The sequence below is a fragment of the Dipodomys merriami genome, unplaced genomic scaffold, assembly GCF_024711535.1.
Source record: "Dipodomys merriami isolate MVZ:Mamm:240054 unplaced genomic scaffold, mDipMer1.0.p SCAF_24, whole genome shotgun sequence".
In the NCBI taxonomy this organism is placed as follows: Eukaryota; Metazoa; Chordata; class Mammalia; order Rodentia; family Heteromyidae; genus Dipodomys; species Dipodomys merriami.
In genome coordinates, this window is record NW_027203826.1 from 25,173,536 (window position 1) to 25,195,346 (window position 21,811).

General features: G+C 35.6%; 1 protein-coding gene across 1 annotated transcript in view; it reads left to right on the forward strand.

The window, feature by feature from the left end:
* Nucleotides 1–21,811, forward strand: part of Fbn2 (fibrillin 2) — a 199,608-nt gene that overhangs the window by 98,134 nt on the left and 79,663 nt on the right. The window contains exons 12-20 of the mRNA XM_070034133.1: nt 482–601; nt 1,552–1,677; nt 2,875–2,997; nt 4,351–4,473; nt 8,360–8,512; nt 11,301–11,354; nt 11,957–12,082; nt 14,228–14,353; nt 19,400–19,519. Of these exons, the coding sequence (XP_069890234.1) occupies nt 482–601; nt 1,552–1,677; nt 2,875–2,997; nt 4,351–4,473; nt 8,360–8,512; nt 11,301–11,354; nt 11,957–12,082; nt 14,228–14,353; nt 19,400–19,519 (1,071 nt within the window). The remainder of the gene's footprint in view (nt 1–481; nt 602–1,551; nt 1,678–2,874; nt 2,998–4,350; nt 4,474–8,359; nt 8,513–11,300; nt 11,355–11,956; nt 12,083–14,227; nt 14,354–19,399; nt 19,520–21,811) is intronic.

Genomic DNA, 21,811 nt, shown 5'->3' on the forward strand with positions numbered 1-21,811 from the left:
CTTTCTTTAAAACAAATAGCAGTGACAAGTAACATATATATATATATATATATATATGTATATATATATATAGTTAAAAACCTTTTCTTGGTCTTCTGGAAGTATATGAAGAATTAGATAGGCTAGTTCTTTGCCCAGAATCCTGTGTTAATCAACATAAGCAGCCTATTGGCACAGATGTTGTTCTGTCAGGGCCTATGCTTTCAGAATCATTGGGAATTATTCCAGTTGAAAAATCATTATTTCTTGATGAAAACAAACTTGCTTGTACTTTTTAAGAGGTAATATTTCTTGTAAATCTTCATACTGGCCTCTGTATATATTTGAAGTAAGGAATTTTTTATTGATTTATAAATACTCTGCTATTTAGACAATTACCACTGACTGGCCTTCTCTCAAATTTGGGAGAGCTAAATGTAGTTTAAACAAACATTTCTACAGATGGAGTGAAATATGTAATGGTTTCTTTTGCTGCTCACAGATGTTGACGAATGCACATCAAATCCTTGCACTAATGGGGATTGTGTTAACACACCTGGATCGTATTACTGTAAATGTCATGCTGGATTCCAGAGAACTCCTACCAAGCAGGCATGCATTGGTAAGGCTTAGGAAAATGTTCCATGGTAAGGCATTGGAAATGGTAATGGTATTGACATGGTAAGGCAGTTTTCCTTCACATAGGAAAATGTTCTGAGAAACATCATGACAGGCTGTTGAGGTAACAAGTAAATCTGGTAAACTAAAACACAGAATGACAGGAGTACAGTTGCGTTGTCACCGATTTATTTGGTAATACCCACAGAGGTGTTCACTTTAAACATAAACAGCATTTGCATGTACACCCCAGGTAATATGGTATCTGCCTGCAGAAAACTTGTTTATCATCCTCCCACACAGCACAGCTCCCTTTCTCCATTGTTCACCATTCCCTTTCTCTGGTTCTCCGAGTTTAAGATTTATAGTTATTTTCAGCGACTGTGTATGTGAGCCCCACACACAGTCTTGACACCAAATCAGGCCTCATCTTTTTTCAGTTTCATTGCTACACCCACCACCCTCATCCTCCAAACTACCTCACCGCTGACTCATCTCAGAATTCTTTTACCAGATGACCCTGTCTTCTTTTTCATTTCCTCTTCACCCATGGGTAGGTGTTTGAATCAACCTCTTCCAGCAGCATTCATTCATCCTATTACACTTAATCCAGAAATTCTGCAGTTACTTTTCACTTACCCAACATCTTGTATTGAGTTTTTTAAGGTCTTTATCCACTTCGTCAGAAACAGCTGCACCCATCATTTTAGCTTCCCTCCCCATCCTCTTAATCCCTTTGCACACCCTATTTCCTCTTATTCCTTTCCCTCTTCAGCCACTCTATGGGCTGTAAAATTGCTTATATATATATTTTTCCAAGAAGAAAACATGATGAGGAAATGGAAACTGCTAAAGAAATAATGTGAATTTGTATATTACATGTAAAAATGAACCGGACATTGCAAATGACATTTAATACCTTAATATTTCTATCTATAAATTCTGTCTTCCCAGATATTGATGAGTGCATTCAGAATGGAGTTCTTTGCAGAAATGGCCGGTGCGTGAATACTGACGGCAGCTTCCAGTGCATCTGCAATGCCGGCTTCGAGTTAGCTACCGATGGGAAAAATTGTGCTGGTACAGAAATCTTTTGCTCCTTACAAAGAGTATTTTTGTTGGTTTGTTTGTTTGTTGTGCCAATCCCAGGGCCTTGAATTCAGAGCCTTCATGCTGTCCCTGAGCTTCTTTTGCTCAAGGCTAGTGCTCTCCCACTTGAGCCACAGTGCCACTTCTGGATTTGGGTCGGCTAATTGGAGATAAGAAGCTTGCAGACTTTCCTGCCTGGGCTGACTTTGAACTGTGATTCTGAGATCTCAGCCTCTTAAGTAGCTAGGAGTATAGCACTCTGCTACAAAAAGATTTTTAAGGATATACTTGTTTTTTAAATTTTTTATTGTTATAAATGTGATGTACAGAGGAGTTAGTTACATAAGTTAGGTAATGAGTATGTTTCTTTTGGGACAGTGTCATAGACAGACAGACAGACAGACAGATAGATACCTATATCTATCTATATATCTTTATTTAGAAATACACACACACAGACATACACACATGCACACACATACACCGTTTCCATGAGAGACTCACACCTCCTATGTGAAAGTTCTTCAGGTAACTTAGGTAACATGCAAATGCACTTGACATAAAACTGCTAAAGTGAAGGAGCAATTTTTTTCAAATGTTATAACTGTGAATAATTAATACTTCTGGAAATTTCCTGTTTCATATTTAATTGTGAGTAACAGTATTCTTCATCAGTTTAAATAGTCATTAGCACCTAATAGATTTTAAAGTTAAAACACTGAGAAGATAGAGGTCTCCCTTCCTTTCCAATCTGTGAGAATGTAATTACAAAATTTCTGCATACATGCGGAATTTGTGATCATGAATTTTAACATGGAAATGCTTACCAATTGAAATATTGTAATATTCTGTACATAGCAGTAGCACAGTATGTTATTAATTCATCAATGAAAGACCAGATGATTTCACCTTTGCTGTATTTTGTTTTATTTTCTCTTATGAGAGAGATACCCACTGAAGTCCTATTGCCTTTCTTGGTAAAATAAAACACTGATCATGGTTCATGTGATTCTTTTCCTTTGGTTTCCTTATATTAAAGATCCTTCCAGTTTTTCATACTACTTGTTCTCATGTAGTTGGAATGTTAGCAAAAAACGCAATGTATGTTTCTATAGTGCCAACAGTAGTGAGGATTTGACTGGAGGTTTTGGAAGGAGAAGGAATCATGTCATGTTCCTTCTTCTGCAGACCATGATGAGTGTACCACTACCAACATGTGTTTGAATGGGATGTGCATTAATGAAGATGGCAGCTTCAAGTGTATCTGCAAGCCAGGATTTGTCCTGGCTCCAAATGGGCGATATTGTACTGGTATGTATGACTTGGAAAGGAGAAAGTAACCAAGAGTGAAACCATCTTTTTTGTGTGAGTGAGCCAGAATTCAGTAACACAGGTGTCTATAAAGCTTCCTAGGAAAACATGCTGTTGTCCAGGGAATACTAACATCTTTACAAAATTAATAATGGCACAAGAGAAAAATAAGGAACTGACAGATTAGTTTTATCAAGTCTGAAGGAAACAATAATATCTGTTCACTTCATAGCTGAATAAAAAGAAGACAAGATTGTGCAAGGTTGTTTCTTTCTTGTTTCCAGAAGTAGATTGTTTAAAAATCATTACTCATTATGGCTATGGAATTGCATAGCCATAATTTTCCTGGAGTTAACCTTCAAACCATTTAGAATCTTACTATAATTTACAATTTTTGATTTAGTGAGGACATTTTGAAGAGCAAATTCTAGAGATAACTAGAAAGCAAAGGATGAGCCTCTTAGAAATAAATAAAATTATATTTATACTCACAATTCAAATTTAGTAATATGGAGGACATTTTGTAATTCTGACTTGAAGTAAGTGTGTTTTTATTTTATATTCCTTTTAGACAAAATAAATCCAGTGAATACATTGTCTCTATAATCCAAATAAGACTTATTATCAAGCTCTATACATTCAGTGAAATTCCAGGAATAATAGAGGGAGAAAGTCAGGAGTGATTCTCAGTATTTCTCAATAATAGATAGATGTTTGACTATCCATAAGAAGGAAGTAAAAGACTCAATAGAAATTTTGCCCTGGTATGTTATCTGGAGATTAGCTGATTGAAATTTCACACAGCACACAAGATGAGCATTGTGATCTAGTGTGGAGTGGATTTTTGCTTCGGCATTTCTTAAGCTTACATATACTTCTAAGATGACTTCTGCCTTCTGAGAATTATTTTTAGCAACTTCCCAACTACAAATGTTGTAATCCATTAATCCTGAAATGTCTATGATCTAGTAATTTGTTTGAAGTTTGTTTCCTCTCTTGAAGAAGTCATTTAATGTTGGGCTCCATTCAATAGACTCAACCAGATAGAAAAATTTAAAAGATTCCTCAAATTATTTTATCATGAAATGATAAAATCAATAAGAAAAACAGCATCTACTTGGAGTTAAAGTAATTTTGCTACAGAACTTTACCATGGCTTTTGATGAATTGCTTTCATTTAATTAATTAGAACTATCTATTAAACAGTTGTTTCTTTCTGAAACTGTGTAAGATCTGCTTTCATATTTATATGTTCTTCTGCAAAGTATAAACTTAAAAGGTTGATAATATGGCATAGTGGCCACAAGTAGACTCTACTATTCAGTAATGGCTGACTTCTGACAATCTGGGCAGACATTGATGAATGCCAAACCCCCGGCATCTGCATGAACGGGCACTGCATCAACAACGAAGGATCCTTTCGCTGTGACTGCCCCCCGGGCCTGGCTGTGGGTGTGGATGGACGTGTGTGTGTTGGTAAGAGAAACATTCTAAGTGGCAACACGTGGGCAGAGATAGGTCTATACAATGGAATTCTGTCCAACCATAGAAAATTACATGGATCAGCCTTAAAAACCCGGCAAGTGAAATAAATCAAACACAAAAGCCTATACCCTGTGTGATACCATTCACTGGAAATGTCCACAATAGGAAAATACACAGTCACTGCATATTAGTGATTGCTCAGGGTGGAGAGAATGGGAATGGTGGGAGAGAGAGATAAAAGCTAAAGGATATTTTGAGGTGGTGAAAATGTTCTAAAACCAACTGTATCTGTGAGTATGCTAACAAGAAAACTACTCAGTGCAGACTTTAAGTGGGTAAATTCTATGGTATATAGATTATGTTAATAAAGCAGTTTTGTATAAAAGTACTGGTAAAGATCCCAGTGTGTTCTTAGTATACCAGCATCTTTAATAATAATATAGAACTAAATTCTAAAGACAATAGATACTGATTTATTTATTCATCACAGAAAGACGTGAACACAGAGATTATAGTATGTCCCTGGTATTTCAAAGCTCAAACTATGTCCCATTAATAAAGGCAGCAATGTATGATTACAAAGATACATGAGTGATGTTTTCTCTCCATAGGGTTTTTATGAGCGTTCAAGGATGGATGCTCTATGGGGCACCATCTGTGTTTCAAGCTATACAGTAAAACAGAAATACTGGTTTCAAAGTACATCGAAGAGAAATGAAATTCTTAGACATAGTTGGTAATACTTTACTGGTACCTCTGTGAATCAAAACATTTGGATTCCAAAATGGTAGAGGGCAGGGGGAAGGGGACAAGAAACAATCAGCAAGAACCAGCAGATGGAGAAAAATCTACTCACTCAAAGCCATCTACTCTGTCCAGGCTAGAATTGATTTAGTCTGCACATTGTCAACACTTTGTTCAGGGGTACTTCAAATAATGCTGTTAAAAGAATGTAGCCCCTTCCTGCTTAGATAACTAAAATATTATTTCCTCTTAATATGCTTCCTTGCCTCTTGCTCTTACGTAAATGATTCTTCTGAAGTTTGCAATGAGAGCAAAGCTAGCTTTGAAGGGAGGATTTTTTTTCTTTTTTTTTTTAAATTTTATTTTATTTTATTTGAGAACATACTATACAGAGGGAGGATTTTTTTAAGCAACTCACATGTGAATTAAACTGTTAGTTCAGTATTCAGACATGAAGCATCATTTTTTTTTGTCCTCACACAGAAAGCATATCAAAAACTGTTGGTAAGTCCTGCATAGTTTTTTTCTTTGGTTGAACCAGTCATAATAAAAACATCATTAATATATACAAATAAAAATGCATGAAGAAGAAAGAAAAGAAACAGTGACATTGACTGCAAGATAATTACCTCTTTGTGCCCCTTTTCTTTCTTTTGATTAAATATATTACTATTAAATATTTTATCAGTGCCAAACACTGAATGGTGTCTAGCCTAAGACAAAAAGTTCAGTATGGAAGTGGCACTGTGGCTCAAGTGGTAGAGCACTCGCCTTGAGCTGAAGAGTGCAGGGACAGCGCCCAGGCCCAGAGTTCAACCCCCACGACCGACTCAAAAAAAAAAAAGTCCACTATGTAAACTATTACCTTTAGTATTGTTTTATGCTATAAGAATAGAGGAGTATTTAGTGAATAGTTTTTAAAAGTTATTGCTTTAAGTAGTAAACAAGTCAACACTAAAGAAGGAAAAGTAAAATAGATTGAGCATTTTCCATTCATGTGTATTTTCCAGTGGTTATAGAACTTACTTATCACTTGGGAAAATCCTCAGAAAATTTCATTCTTCAGAAAGAGAAGCCATGCTGGAAATTGGTAGTGTATATGAGAGAGATACATTATCCCTTTGGTTTATAAACACTCCCCTCAAAGCAACTTTTTGAGATTGCATTCTGAATATACTTGTAAGGTTGGTCTCTTTTTGCTGTCCAACTGAATGAATCTTGGCCTAAGAGTATTTGATAGTAAAATATGAATTTAGTGTTCAAGAATGGAGTCTGTGAATGAAGAGTCAACTATCCTTGTGAAATAAAAAAGGGAATTATAGAAGCCACCATTTTGAGTATTTTCTGTGTGGTCTAGGCACTGTGCTTAACAAATACACTTTTGTTTATTTTATAAATTTATTTAATAGATAAGGAAAGTGTCAAGTAAAATCTCCAATGGAGCTCTAAACTTAGAGCAATTTATGTCTGTTTACATACTCCTAGAAATTTAGTTCTATAGGCATTTTAGCTCCTTTAAAAAATTGTACATGTGCATCTTCCTAACATGAAAACAGAAATGTTCACCATTCTTCATGTCTTCCAGGATACTTGGTGATATCCAAGAAAATCATAAAATAATATTGGAAATCAGGAACAATGAAATATTTATGTCAATACTCCTTTGTATTGGGCTATTTGTGTGTATTAGAGTGAACTCAGTCACAGCAGAGGGAGAAAGAGCCTAATAAGAATTGATCCTCAGGGTTTGAGTGTGGCAAATTTAATGATTCTTTTCTATTTGAACATAAAAATATCTCACTGCTTAATACATCTTAAATCTCAGTCCTTTAATAAGCAGCCTCTCAGAACATAAGAAATCAGTAGAAGGGTACTTTGTATAATAAACACGTGCCATCATTTCTAACAAGTAATGAATATTTATGGACATTTATGATGGGGGTTATCATTGATGAAATTACTGTTGAGAAAATGGATTGCTTCTCTAGACTTACTGATGATTTCATTTTTTATAGTCCACCATTTACTGCCTCATAAAATTATAGCATATTTCATAGTTGAGAGTAAGAGACTGAGCAGGGTGTGCTTCTGTGGAATGTAGGCTGACATAGTGGAAAGAGGAAGCGCTTTGGAAGTTCCACAGGTTCGTTCTGAGTCCTAGCGCCGGCACTAGAGATTCCTGAGCTCCACAATATTTCTGAAAACCTTCTGAGCCTCATCTTCCTCCCTGGTAATGCAGGAATGGCGACTGTCCTGTAGAGTTGAGGCCCTGATTACTCCATGAGGTCATGTCTGCAGTGTAGCTGCGCACCTTGCCAAGGACTCTGACTGCTAGTTTGTTCTTTTTTACAACTGGATTTATGGACTATATGAAACAAAAATAGTCAAAAGTGTCCTAAGGGCTGAGAAAGAAGACGTTCTAATTCAGAAGGCTGAATCAAGAAATCTCATGGGTCAAGAATTGTCAGTCATCTTAAGATAGTTTAACTTAGTTCTCAAGTAGAAACAGTAGTAATGCCAGCATGAGTCTAGGACAGCCAGTGGTTAGAGATCAAAGTGGTATTCATAACTGGACATAACTTGAGTTTAGTGAAACCTGTGAGAAGTAGGAGTGTGGATATTTTTGTGATACATACAGCTTTTCCCTTCCCTCTTTTCTCTCTCTCTCCCTCCCTCTATTCTTTCATTCCTTCCTTTCTTCCTTCCTCTTTCCTTTCTTTCTTGTACTGGTACTGGGGCTTGACCTCAGAGCCTGGGCGTTCTCCTTAAATTTTTCACTCAAGGCTGACATTTTACTGCTTAAACCAGAGCTCCAGTCCTCTTCTTTTGGTGATTAATTGGAGATAAGAGTCTTAAGGATTTTGCTGCCTGGGTTTTGAACCAGATCTCAGTCACATAAATAGCTAAGGTTACAAGCATGAACCACATGTAACTTTGGAGAACACAAAGAAAAGATGGGGCTGTGTATTTGCCCTTAATCTTTCTTTCACTCTACAAATGTTTGTTCATTTACTACCACTATTAGATGCTACAAATGCAAAATAAAAAGCTTCTAATCTGGTGGCGTATAGGGTTAATGAAGCTTTTGGTTTAGAAATCTCTATCCCTCTCACTGTCCTTTCATTTCCACTAGATACTCACATGCGCAGTACCTGCTATGGTGGGATCAAGAAAGGGGCTTGTGTGCGTCCTTTCCCTGGTGCCGTGACCAAATCTGAATGCTGCTGTGCCAACCCAGACTATGGCTTTGGAGAGCCCTGCCAGCCATGTCCCGCTAAAACTTCAGGTAATCACATCTGCCAGATTCCTACCTCTAAGATCCTAGTTATGTAAGATTAGATACTTAGCCAAGGAGTGCAGCACTTCTGACATGTATGTCATTGTTTTGAATGGAAGAAGACAAACTCAGTTCTGTACTGATATGTGAAGCATCTTTTTAATGCACTGTGGCTTTATTAGTATATGTTTAGGCAGAGAGAATACATGGTGAATAAAAAGATATATTTTCTCATGTCCTTATAATGGTTACTGATGGTTGCATAGATTTGCTACATGCATACATCAGTCCCAATTTCTTTGATCTGTGATGTCATTTTGAGGATGAACAGCATAACTTGTATTTACTTTGCCATTTTCAATTTTATAAATACATGACAATCCAGTTTTATTTTCTGAATTTTAACACTGTGTGGTGTTACTGCACCAGACCTGACAATAGGTCCAGACTCTTAGGTAGATAGGAGTGACTCTTATTCATGCATACTTAGATTAGATATCTGTTGAAAATATACAGGTACAGTAGAGGTTCAAAACTAAATATAGTCTTGATATTTCCTTAAAGTTGGGATAGTTAAGAATACAAGCAAGCAAACATATAAACTACAATTCAGTGTGATTAGTGTCTTAAAAGAGACATACAAACCAACAGGAAGAATAGAAAGGAATTAGTTGTTAGGGACAAGTAATTTGAGCAATTCCTTGCTAGGGGCAGCTGGGAAAGACTTCACAGAAAGGAGATGCATTTACTTAGGTCTTGAAAGATAAATAAGAACTTTCTGTGTTGACGATGGGGAAAAGCCATTCCTTCCAGGCCATGGCTTGTAGTTCCCATCAAAGTCCTAAGTGGATTGTTTCAAGTCTTGAAAAAATTATTTGATACATCTAGCAGAATTGCTGAGTAAGTTAATTGTTTTAAAGAAAAGAATGATATTGAGTAGGTCTTTGCTCTAAAGTATACTAAGCTTCATATAATGGTAAAAATATAAAAAATATTACAGGGCTAGATAAAAAGATCATTGAACTAGTAAAATTAACCTATAGATGGCAAGGTAAAATATAAAAAGATGAAAATGTTAAGTTAATGAGAAAGATATGAATTAAATCATGAGTATCAATCATAACATTTGGAAAAGAAGTTAGTTCCCTGCATTAAACCTTGAAAATAAGGTGGAAGTACCTTGTTATGGTGGAAAATTTTCAAAGCAGACAGTAAAGATACTAAAATACATCAGTAAGCTGAAAAAATTTGAGATTTCAGTCCTTAATATTCAAGGAATTAGGGCTGGAAAGGTAGCTCAGTGGTAGAGTGCTTGCCTTGCATGCATCAGGCCCTAGGTTCGATTCCTCAGCACCACATAAGCAGAAAAAACCGGAAGTGGTGCTGTGGCTCAAGTGGTAGCGTGTTAGCCTGGAGCTGAAGAGCTGAGGGACAGCAACCAGTCCCAGAGTTCAAGCCCCACAATGGGGCTTGAGAATTTACATTAGTCAATAAGAAAATTGAAGTCCCTTATAGAAAAAGTACAATGTGCATAAACAAGATTTCACATAGTAGAAAAGCAAATGGTAGATTTCCTTATAAAAAGATTCTCACTCTAAAAACATTATGGTGAGATCTTGGTTTTATTACCAGAAAATTTATAGACAAATCAATAGTAGTGGGAGTATAAAACAATGGGTACTGTTTTACATTGTTGATAAAGGGTAGTGTAGGAGGAAAAGAAAGGTCATCAGCAAAGTGGCATAGATTTTGAAAAGTTTGACTTCCAGGAGACTACCATTCTAGCAACATACTCAAGCTTTCAAGTTACTTACTGTTATTAATCCAAGTTGATGAACCTTGATTACATCAGTAAGATATTGACTGAATAAATACCTACAGATAACTGAAAATAAAATGCTACATGCTTTATCAAATGGAGCACCAGACCTACTTATCTACTCACAAGCTCAGCAACCTTGGTCAAGTTACTGTATTTCCTATAGTGTTCCAGTTTTCTCCCTTGTAAGAGTTTGGTATTAGGAAGATTCAACAAATTATTATTATATATATTCAGCAAATTATACATATGTATATATTATATATTGTATATATAATTATATATGTATATATTATATATTGTAGTGGCATTCAGCAAATAGTATTACATAGTTTTATCTGTTACTTTTTTCTCTAATTGCTTTAATTTCTACAGTGTGATTTAGTAAAGTTTTATATGTAAACATTACTGAAAGCTGGGCATTGGTGGCTCATGCCTGTATTCATAACCACTTAAGAGACTGAGATATAAGAATGGTAGTTTGAAGCTTGCCTGGGCAGGAAAGTGTGTAACTTTTATCTCCAGTTAAAATCACAGAAAAAGCCAGAGGTGATGCTGTGGCTCAAGTGGTAGAGTGCTAGCCTTGAGCAAAAGGAGCTCAGGGACAGTGCCCAGGCCCAGAGTTGAAGCCTCAGGACAAGCAAAAAGAAAACCAAAAACCAAAAAAAAAAAAGCAACAGAAAGCTACTAGTAACATTTACTATTATTATTATTATTATTTTATTCATAATGATATTCACAAATGATTTACTTTTCAAACTCGTAATTTTGGTATGCTTATACTATTCTTATTACACTTTTTCTTATAATAATATAATACTTAATGTTTACATGCTAGAAAATGCAAATTAACTTGTCATTATAGAAACTAATTTACAAAATTCTTCCAAATGATAACGTTGGAGTTTTGTAAGTGAATTGTAGGTAGAATTGGCATAATTTAGAGGTGGTAATTTTTTATTTGTTTTTGTCATACAGCTGAATTCCATGGCCTTTGTAGTAGTGGAGTAGGTATCACTGTGGATGGAAGAGGTAACTAATCAATTCTCAGTCTTACAATGATTGCATAACCTGATTTAGAGCTTTATGGCTAGAATATGAATAAAAATGTGATTATATTTACTGTGAAAATATATTCATATAAAAAGTCAGTGCATTTTGTCTTCCCTACCCATTAATTTCGCATTATCTTTTAACATTTTTATTAGCATCAATGAGTTGTACAAAGGAGTTTCAGTCTGCTAATTCAGGTGCCAATCGTGATGAGACTCACTTCTTCTTTGTTTTTCCCTTTCCCCTTCCTATTTTTATACATGTACATAAAGGATTTTTTTTATCATATCCACCCTCCTTCACCTCTGTTTATCCTGTCCTTCACCTCTGTTTATCCTCCTTCACCTCTGTTTATCCTTCTTGTCCTTCATTTTTTTAGTGTATGCTAATTTAGTGTCCTGTATCCCTCAATTTTATTTCTTCTTATTTTATTTCTTCTTATTTTCTTTCCTTTTTCTTTCCAAAAGGCAGGGAACTTGTGAGTTTGCAGAGTTAAGCACTACCTTTTGCTGAATGTTACATATCAGACCTGCCTTTACCTACAATGTATGTGAATATTAAACTGTCTGTGCTTAATGCAGATATCAACGAATGTGCTTTGGACCCTGATATCTGTGCCAATGGAATCTGTGAGAACTTACGAGGTAGTTATCGTTGTAATTGCAACAGTGGCTATGAACCAGATGCTTCTGGAAGGAATTGCATTGGTACGTTACTTGTTATGTACATACAAGAGCCTTTCTTATAATCTCATGGTTAAGAAGAGGAAGAGTAAATGTAAACAAATGACTACAACTAGAACTCTCACAGTTTTTCGGATTTCTGTTGTAGAATGCATTAATGTGAAAATACTAGAGTCAAACAAATTTCACTGCACACTATCAAATTTCTTAGTGGTTCTTACTAGATAAATATTACTTTCTCAACTCAATAGATAGTGAATTAATGGTCTACTGTGTTCTGTGTATTTCTTTATTCTGTATGTTTTCACTAAGATTTGGATGGATTTCAGTAATAAATAGGCATGGGTAATAGTCAGAAAAAATAAAATGTCATAGGTTGTACTTTGTAAAGTAACTACTTCCTGCAGCACAGGTAATGATGATCATTGAGATGAGTGTTTCTTTTTTATTTTATAAGATTAAAAACTGCAATTTATGTTTAACACAAATGAAAGTGGAGGAAATAAGGAAGTTCACGACATTTTATTAGTCCACTTGTTCACAAATTTGGGGAACATCTGGATTTTCCCATAGACTATGTGAGTCTGTATTACAGAATGAAAGTTACTTGATCAGTCATTATTTGCAACAATTTTTATAACTCATCTTTGCAACCAAGTGTTAATGATTCTGGTCAGAAAGAAACATGAATTTTTATGTTTCTGGCATTGCTTTTTTTTTTTTTTTAGCAATAACCATTAGATACTGAATTGAAGCCAAGCATATAGATAGATTAATGTATTTAGAATAGATTTTGATACCTACACGGGAGGGCATTAGCAAAAGATTATTAAACATTTCTAAAAACATGTAAAACAAGATTTTATTTGCAAGAAGCAAAGTCACTTCTGGATGAGCTTCCTAGTTTACCCTAATAAAACCAAAGAAATTCCTTGAGCATGCACACACTGAAAAGTAATAAGACTTCTAAACTTCTCTTTTAAGTAGATGTGGATAAATAAGTTAGTGAAAGATTTAAGTTAAGATTTTAAAAGAAAAATGAAGCCACTGATTTGTAACTTGTAAAAATACAGTGCAATTAAAAAAATACACCTCAAAAAACTCAGAATTGGAGAAAAATAATACCCAAAAAGAAAAGGATCAGATGGAACATATAGAACAATATGATCAATGGTGCTGGAATTATTGGCAGTGTGTTTTCTGATTTGTGTTTCCATGTCTTCTTATGATGGCATATTGCCTGATAAAAGGACGGTTATTATTTATAAGGCTAAAAATAGAACTTTAAGTGAAAGGAACTCTGCCCCGTTAGTTTTTATATCTGTCATCAGCTACACTTGGAAAAACAAAGGAGCAGCTATGAAGATGAAAGTCAATGTGAATTTCTGAACTTAGGGTTTAGATAATCTTCTCCAGGGAGTTCTAGTCTGCTAAAGAAATATACAAAATACGTTATTCACATTCCATTTATAACTAATTATTTCTGTGATAAAAACATGATAAAGTAATAAATCCTTTTTGCTTAACTGCTGCTTAATGCATTTGTCTTACAATTTTAATTAGAAAAGAGTGAAAAAATACCATAATCCTTATTATTGCACATAAGTAAGCATGGAGGCCAGTGTGTTTCACCTTGTAATCGACTTCAACAGTCTCTAATTGAATTCTATCATTGGATAAAAAAGCATATGGAAGTCATGAGCCCTTGCACACTGAACCAGGGATTTCAGAGGAACTTAAAAACTATCCCCCAGCAGGAACATGGCCCATCTAAATAAAATGCCAACTAGCCAGGCTTTTCTGGCTCACAACTATAATCCTACCTACTCAGGAGCCTGAGATCTGAGGATCGAGTGTTCAAAGCCAGCTTGGGAAGAAAAGTCTTTGATACTCCTACATCCAAAGAATAAGCAGAATGTGGGTAGTGGAGGTATGGCTCAACTGGTAGAGCACTCACCTTGAGTGAAAAAACTAAGTGAGAGTGTGAAATGTTGAGTTCAAGCCCCAATACCAAAGATACGAAAAAATCAGTGTCTTTTGCATAAGATGAAAGAGTGTGATGTAGTACCAAGTCAGAGACACTGGTGAGAATTAACATATGAAACATGACTGATCACAGTGAAACGTGTTTAATGGAAGTGTCTTCTATCTCTCAACCGGTGTGTGCAGACATTGATGAGTGCTTGGTAAACAGACTCCTTTGTGATAACGGACTCTGCAGAAACACTCCGGGGAGTTACAGCTGCACGTGTCCCCTTGGCTACGTGTTCCGGATGGAGACAGAAACCTGTGAAGGTGAGGCTGTCTTTAGGGCCACCTAGAGACGCGTAAACATTAATGACAGCAATGAAGCAATGTAAGCAAAAGAGCATTGTGTGGATCTTTATTCTATCATCTCTTTCAGCTAATTTGGCAACTTCAGAAATAGCACACATCCAGCCCAGTTTATAAACACTATCAGTTTTGTTCCACTGAGACAAAATATAAACAACTTGAGAAATGAAGAGAGAGAAAAAGAAGAGTAGAAGGAGCTCTGTTACTTACTTGCTGAAATAAAATGTCAGATTTGTGTTTACTTTTACCCGTTTTCAATACCACTGTGAGCCTTAGAGCCAAAAATGACAATAACAAAATCAGCTTGTAAGCATTTTATTTATGAAGTAAGGGCTCTCCCCAAAAGTTTAGACCAGAAAATATTTGGAACAGAAACCACTTGAATCAATTTATAGTCATAGGAAACTTGACTTTTCTATTTGATATCATTTCCAAAAAAAGATCATAAATCAATGTTTTATAAACTTCTTCCTGCCTGGCTTGGTGGGCATGCCTGCAGTCCCAGCACTCAAAAGGTAGACTCAGGAAAATGGTGAGTATGAGGACAGCCTGAGGTACAAAGTAAGGCTCTATGTTAAAAATGAAAACAAACACCAGTGGCTCGAGCTTGTAATTCTCAGGAGATTGAGTTCTGAGGATTATGGTTTGAAGCCAGCCATGGCAGGAAGGACTGTGAGGCTCTTGTTTCTAATTAACTACCAAAAAAAAAAAAATCCAGAAGTGGAAGTGTGGCTTAAGGGGTAGAATTCCAGCCTTAAGTGAAGAAGCTAGGGACAGTGCCAGGCCCTGAGTTCAAGTTCCAGTACTAGGACGTGTGCACACATGTAGACACACACACACACACACACACACACACACACACACACACACACACACACGATTAAAAAAACACAATTTTTCTGCACAGGAAATTACACAAGTTAAATGCTTAGGGTTCTCCTTGTTTTTAGTGAGATGGCCTGAGTGCAGAGTACATCCTATTATGCTTTTCTGTCTTGATCAAAGTATTGTGTATTCTAGAATCATTGGTGGCATGACTACTGGTCACTGCCCTGTTTACATCTCTTTATGTGAGCCTGGAGAAGACTCCCACTACATTCTCAAATCCAATTACTACTTCTGAAGAATAACTTGTTTTTAAAGATTTCATCCTCAGTTACTGTGAATAGCTCTTTCCTTATCTGTGAAAGTGTAGATCTGACAGATTCCACAGCCAAAGATATTGCAGTAGCAGTAGTATGCAAACAAGATGTTAGCCTTCTCTCCTCATCTTCCTGCCCAACTTCAAAGCATTCTTTTGAACAGAAACAAGTTAGGATTCTTGAGCAAGATGCCAGAATACAAGTAACTGTACTAAAGTTGATGAACCACTATTACAAACCACAGTTCTAAGTATGGATTGAATTGAAGGGAACTGAGGAAATGGTAATTAGCCTAAAAAGAGTAAAGAAACGACAATGACAAAAAGAAAACAGAAAAAAAGGACATCTTAGCATAAAGTCTTGTTTTTGGAAACTTAGCTGTAGTTATTGTTTTCTCCTTAGTTTTGCAGAAACTCCCCAAAGGATAATGCACCTCCATTTGAAGATTTGTCTTCTCCGCAGATAATCAGGGGTCTTTAAGAGTTAGGAATATCTGTCACCTAGAAGGACTTCCTGTAAAGTTCGGACTTTACAAATATACTTAACTTCAGAGTCTTTATTCTCTAGCTTTTACTCGCTCTTCAAACATCAACTATCCTGAAAGTTGCTGTGAGAAAGGTACTTGGGAAAATCTCAGTCCAAGGATATTTTCTCCATGAGTTTTTGTTTGTTTGGTTTTGTTTTGGTGAGATGGGAGATGAAATGCCTAAGTATTGTTTTTGTGTTTCCTCATTTTTACACTTTTGCCCCCCTGTCTTTATTCATCTTCTCTCTTGCCTGTTGGAAGGCAAGCTTCTGGTAAATCTCAGGAAAGTTTGAGAGCCAGAGCAGCAGAGGATAATGTCTTGGCTTAAGTAGGATCTGCTTCCTGTCTGCTTTGAGACCCATTAGTGTGATTCTTAGAACCAGATTCTTCGTGATATGGACAGTCTGATTCTTTATGGTGTGAACAGTGAATTATCAGTGATTACTTATAGAATATCCCTTCCATTTTAATAGAGAAGATGGAGTCAGAAGTTAGTGACTACCAAAGAAGTGAAAGTGAGATTCTAACACTTACTTGAACGATAAAGAGTGGGAGCCAGTGGGATTTTAAAATGCAGTGTGGTGATTCAGACCGTAATCCTAGTTACCTGGAAGGCTGAAATCTGAGGAGAATAATTCAAAGCCAGCCCAGGCAGGAAAAACCATGATATTCTTTATTTTTATTGAAAAGGTGATGGACAGAGGGCTAACAGTTACATGGGTCAGGTACTGAGTACATTCCTTTTTGAACAGTGTCACCTTTTCCCTTGTTTTACTGCCAGTTTTTTCCCTCTCAAACTCATTTTCCCCCAAGTTGTATCTGTAATTAATCACAAAAAAATTCCAGGATTGGTGTTGTGGCTCTCAACTGATAGAGCACTAGCCTTGAGCAAAAAGGAGCTCAGGGACAGTTCCCAGGCCTAGAGTTCAAGTCCCAGGACCAGCAAAAACAACAACAACAATATGGGGTAATTATCTAAAAGTTGAAGCACTTTAATAACAGATCTGGCAACAATGAGAGTAATATGTACTTACTATGTTCAAAGGTCACTTGCTCTTAATAAATGAGACCTCTTTCTAAAAATTTGTCATTTGTAGGAAAGAATTGTATGTTACATAAATAAAGAAATGATGGTGATATTATGAAACTGCTGAAAGTAAAAAATGTTGACCATAGAAATGTTATCCATGGTCAATTTACTTATATGCTTTTGCCCACTATTAAATTATTTTCAGTTTATTACAGTCTTTTGCAAGCAAAAACCCAAAGGCCACTAATCTCTCTTTTCCCAGATCTCCTTTTTGCCATTGCATGCAAACAGTAAATACATCTGCTGGACGCAGTTCTCCTCATTCTTCCTTTCTTAACTGATGTCCAAGGACTAGACAGAGAACTGTTGCCAGATCCGTTGCAGATTCTAGCTTTCTATGTTCATATTTTCTCTGTTCACTAATTTTGTTTGCATTCGTGTATCCACCCAGCTTATGTTCAATGTCTTGAGTATATAATTAATGCCAATAATAATAGAGAAACGTTCCTCTATATTTCAGAGTAGAGTTACAAAACTTTGATTTTACTTCTGTTGTTTGAGCTCTGAGAGTTTGTGAAAGTTAAAATTTTAACAGCAAGCACTGTGGTTTAGATTGTGTTTCAAGTGACATAACTAGTTAAATGTAAACCAGATGTGCCTTGAAGTCTATTTCCAGGAATGTACAGTGGGCTGCTTCAATTCCACGACATTTGTAACATAAAAACATTGTATTTAAAGGAAAACCAAATAGCTGATATTCGTAGTTGTCACTGCATGTATTTGTAGCTTTTAGATTATTTATTGCTTAATTTAAAATAGATTTTCTTAAACTATGACATTGACATTTCTCTTTTGAATGTTTTTTTCACAAATGAAATTAGTAGGACAATTAATATATGCTATAACCTCAGATTAGTTATTTGCTTCCTTTATGGTTATCTAGTTCTTTTGTATTGTATTTTCCTAGAAGAATTTTAGTACTGTGGAATATGTTTCCATAAATTGTGATACATTTTATGAAACTTGTCCTTGTGAAAGTGAAATACATTCATATTTTCTTAATTTCTATTTTTAGAGCTAGATTAGTACCTGGATACTTATTCAATAATTTTTAAATAACAGCAACCACCTTTTTTCTGTTTTTTAAATTTGCATTTCAAGCCTCTGATTTGAAATTCTAGTCTGAGCCCTCCCCTTCCCTTTTGGATTCAGTTTCTTCTATATGTGACTTCATGAATAAGCATTACAGTTTTTTAGTGAGTTGTTTACATATTTTCTTTAATATAAGAAGGTTTTAGATTTCAACTAAATGCATTGGGGAAAGTGTTCTGTGGAACTCAGAAACCTCACTGTACAGTAGAACATGTCTTGAAATATGTTGACCAGTTTCAAACAATTAACTGCATAGAGTAGATAGCTATGAGTCCTTCATTAATATTGAGTGGTTGAAATTATATTAAAAGTGTCTTTCATGCTGTGTCTTTTACTTTCACTGAAGATTATATTGGTTGTATTACATTAACTGATGTATTAAACTAGTGATATTTTCTTTCATTTGCTTCTGACCATCTATAGAATTGTTCAGATTATAGGTATCTGGTGTGATTGAGGATTTTAATCACAATAATAATTATAAAGGCTTGCTGAATGTAATTGCTTTCACTTCATTAAATTCTTGTTAGTTATTTTGATCTTGTTTTTTGGACTCGGCCTTAAGCATGCTAGTGCTAGTGATCTACCCAGTCCTTGTTTTTCTAATCTTATCATAATTGTAGTGTTTTTAAACAGAAAACTCATTGGGCTAAATATGAGAGGCTAACTGATAAGGAAGGTGAATAGGAACTAGAAGAGAGTTCTATGCCAAGAACAAAGTTTTAATCCTTATTTTCCAACTTATATCCAAGAGTTTGAAATGAAAGCCAACATTGTTCCTTTCTTTATCTTCAAAGCCTTGTGGAACCATGAGCAACAGAAATAATCAACCTTTGTTCAATACACATTGCACCTGGAATTACAAGGGAAAACGAATCCAATTTATGCAGCTGGAGTTGTGCACTGAAGGATCCCATACTGAACCCTTTCCAAATAAGCTGTTCCCTGTAGTCCCACTCAGTCCACAGACAAGGCAATGTGTATCTAAGCTGTAATATGCATGTCTCCATTCTCCATTCACTTTATGCCTTGTAGATCCATATTAAAATTACAAGAGCCAAGTGTACCAGACATTCTGGCATAGCCTGGTTTGTTGGAATCATATTTTCCAGAAACACATGGCAGTTCTAACAGAATCTTTTCCTTCTGCATTGCAGATATAAATGAATGTGAAAGCAACCCATGTGTCAACGGAGCCTGCAGGAACAACCTTGGCTCTTTCAATTGTGAATGTTCTCCTGGCAGCAAGCTCAGCTCCACAGGACTGATATGTATTGGTAAGATCATGCACAAGAACTGAGATTCTGCCTTCACTGTAAAGATGAATGTGTATGTCAGGCCTTCCTGGGATAAAAACAATATGAAAGTAGCAGAGAATGAAAACAAACTGGACAGGTTTTCATCTGTGTTAGAAATAATTTCCAGGAGTTACTCCATTAACACGAATAAGTATATTATGATGTGAGTTATAAGCATTTTTATATTAGACATATTTATATTAGACACAGATGTTATTCTGATAATACCTTAGACATCAATACAATCAAATCCTATTACAGACTTTATATGTATGTCACTCAGGGCCTTGGTACTATCCCTTACATTTTTTGCTCAAGGCTGATGCTCTGCCATTTGAACCGCAACCCTACTTTTAGCTTTTTGATGGTTAATTGGAGATAGGAGTCTTACAGACTTTCTTGCCCAGAGACTAGCTTTAAACCTCAATTCTCAGATTTTAGCCTCTTAGGCATGAGCCACTGACACCTGGATGGCAGACTTTTTACAAATAAGCTATCATAAATAGAAATGTGATGGAGTTTGGATTCATGAAGTAGGACAAGAATTTGGTGATTTTAAACTTGAAACACATAGAGAGAATTTAATATTTTTTTCCTTTCCATCTATCACAAGTTTATGGGGTATAAAGAATAGAAAGCCAGTATTTTTCTTGCTTTTGGAAATCTCTAGGAGAAAGATTCTAAACTAAAACGTTTCAAAATATTTAAAGCTTGTTCTTTATTCATTAGTGAATATTAACTATACAAAGCAGTCCATTGTGATACAGCCATAAATGCATATGCTGTGTTTTGATCAAATTTATTCAAATTGTCTTTTTGCATTCTCGTTTTCCACACTGTCTGATAATTTTAATGGTTTTATTGTTCAGTTTTTATTCTTGCCTATGAAGTACTTTGATCATACTCATCCCTCTTATCCCTCTCTCTCCTTTTTGTCCTCATTCCCAGACACTTCATCTCCTCCAAACAGTACCCCATTTACATTCATGTCCATTTCAAGTCTAGATTAAGTTCTGAACTGACATAGAATGAATCAAAGCAAGACTATAATCTGCCACTGGGAGGAAAAGTTCAGCTTGTGTATAAGGAGAAAATCTGCCCCAATAACTGTTCCCTGCTTCAGATCTCAGCAGCCCTCTTCATTAGGCATGCCATAGTTCATACCATAGCTGGTATCCTCTTCTAAAGTGAACTGCATCTCTCCAGATAGGTAGGAAGATATTTCAGCTTTATATAGTGCCAAATAAGTTGGCCATTTTTTGTGTGTTCTTTAGCCAAAATGAACTTTCAATTTAATGTTTTCCAAAGTTAGAGTATTTTCAGCATTATGTCTGATGTTAACCATATGTAGTTGGATCCTGGAATCACTATTTGTTATATGACTAGAAATGACCAAGTCCAGAATTATCAATGAAAAAGTCTTTGGAAGCTCAGCTCTTCATTTCCCAGTGAAGTTGAGTTGTAGCTGCTGGAATTTCAGCTTTGCTTAGCTCTCCTTATTAGGAATGGGCTGCTGTCTGCCTGGGGCAGTATTTTTTTAAGAGAATTCCAGGTGTTGGGGGGCGGGGAATGGGTTGGATCTGTAAGCCAGAAATATTTTTGCTAAGGCAGAATTTCCAACTGAGATGGAGTCATTTCATTATGCAAAGGAAATGAACTCAGCATTAGTCTAATAATGTCTCAGAAAACTAAATCTGTGTGCCACTTGAGCATCAAAGATAGCTTCTGCTTCATCTTATACACTTTTATTATTTTGGCCTTTTGTCCTTATACTTGCTAATGAAACAAAGACTTTTTAGTCTCAAGTCATTACATCATTATTATGATTGCCAGTCATTAAACACACCACTTCTCTCCAGCCAGTGTGTTCTATGTTTTCATACATTATGATCAAATTTGAAAATTTCAGCCTAGAACTACTCTGAAGTTCATATTTTTAAAGTTAGGCCTTATTTTATGTACTGTTGTCCTTCAAAAGGTAATTTTAGTAGAAAGATAATAAAATATACATAGGAAGAATACATTTTTTTATAGAATTGTCAATCTGTTCAGTGATCAGCCTACAGATTTCTAGTATGCAGGGTATAAGTCTCTAATTTTGACAATAGGAATATTTCGAGACTTAGAATCTATTCTTCAGATTTGCTAAATAAACTGCTTTAATGACAGTTGTATTCTGCTTGATCCAATAGAAGAGTATGGTTGATGAATCCTTTCAGATGGCTCTGTAATCCATGGCCACGTGACTCTGCTTAACTTGAGCCTGTACTC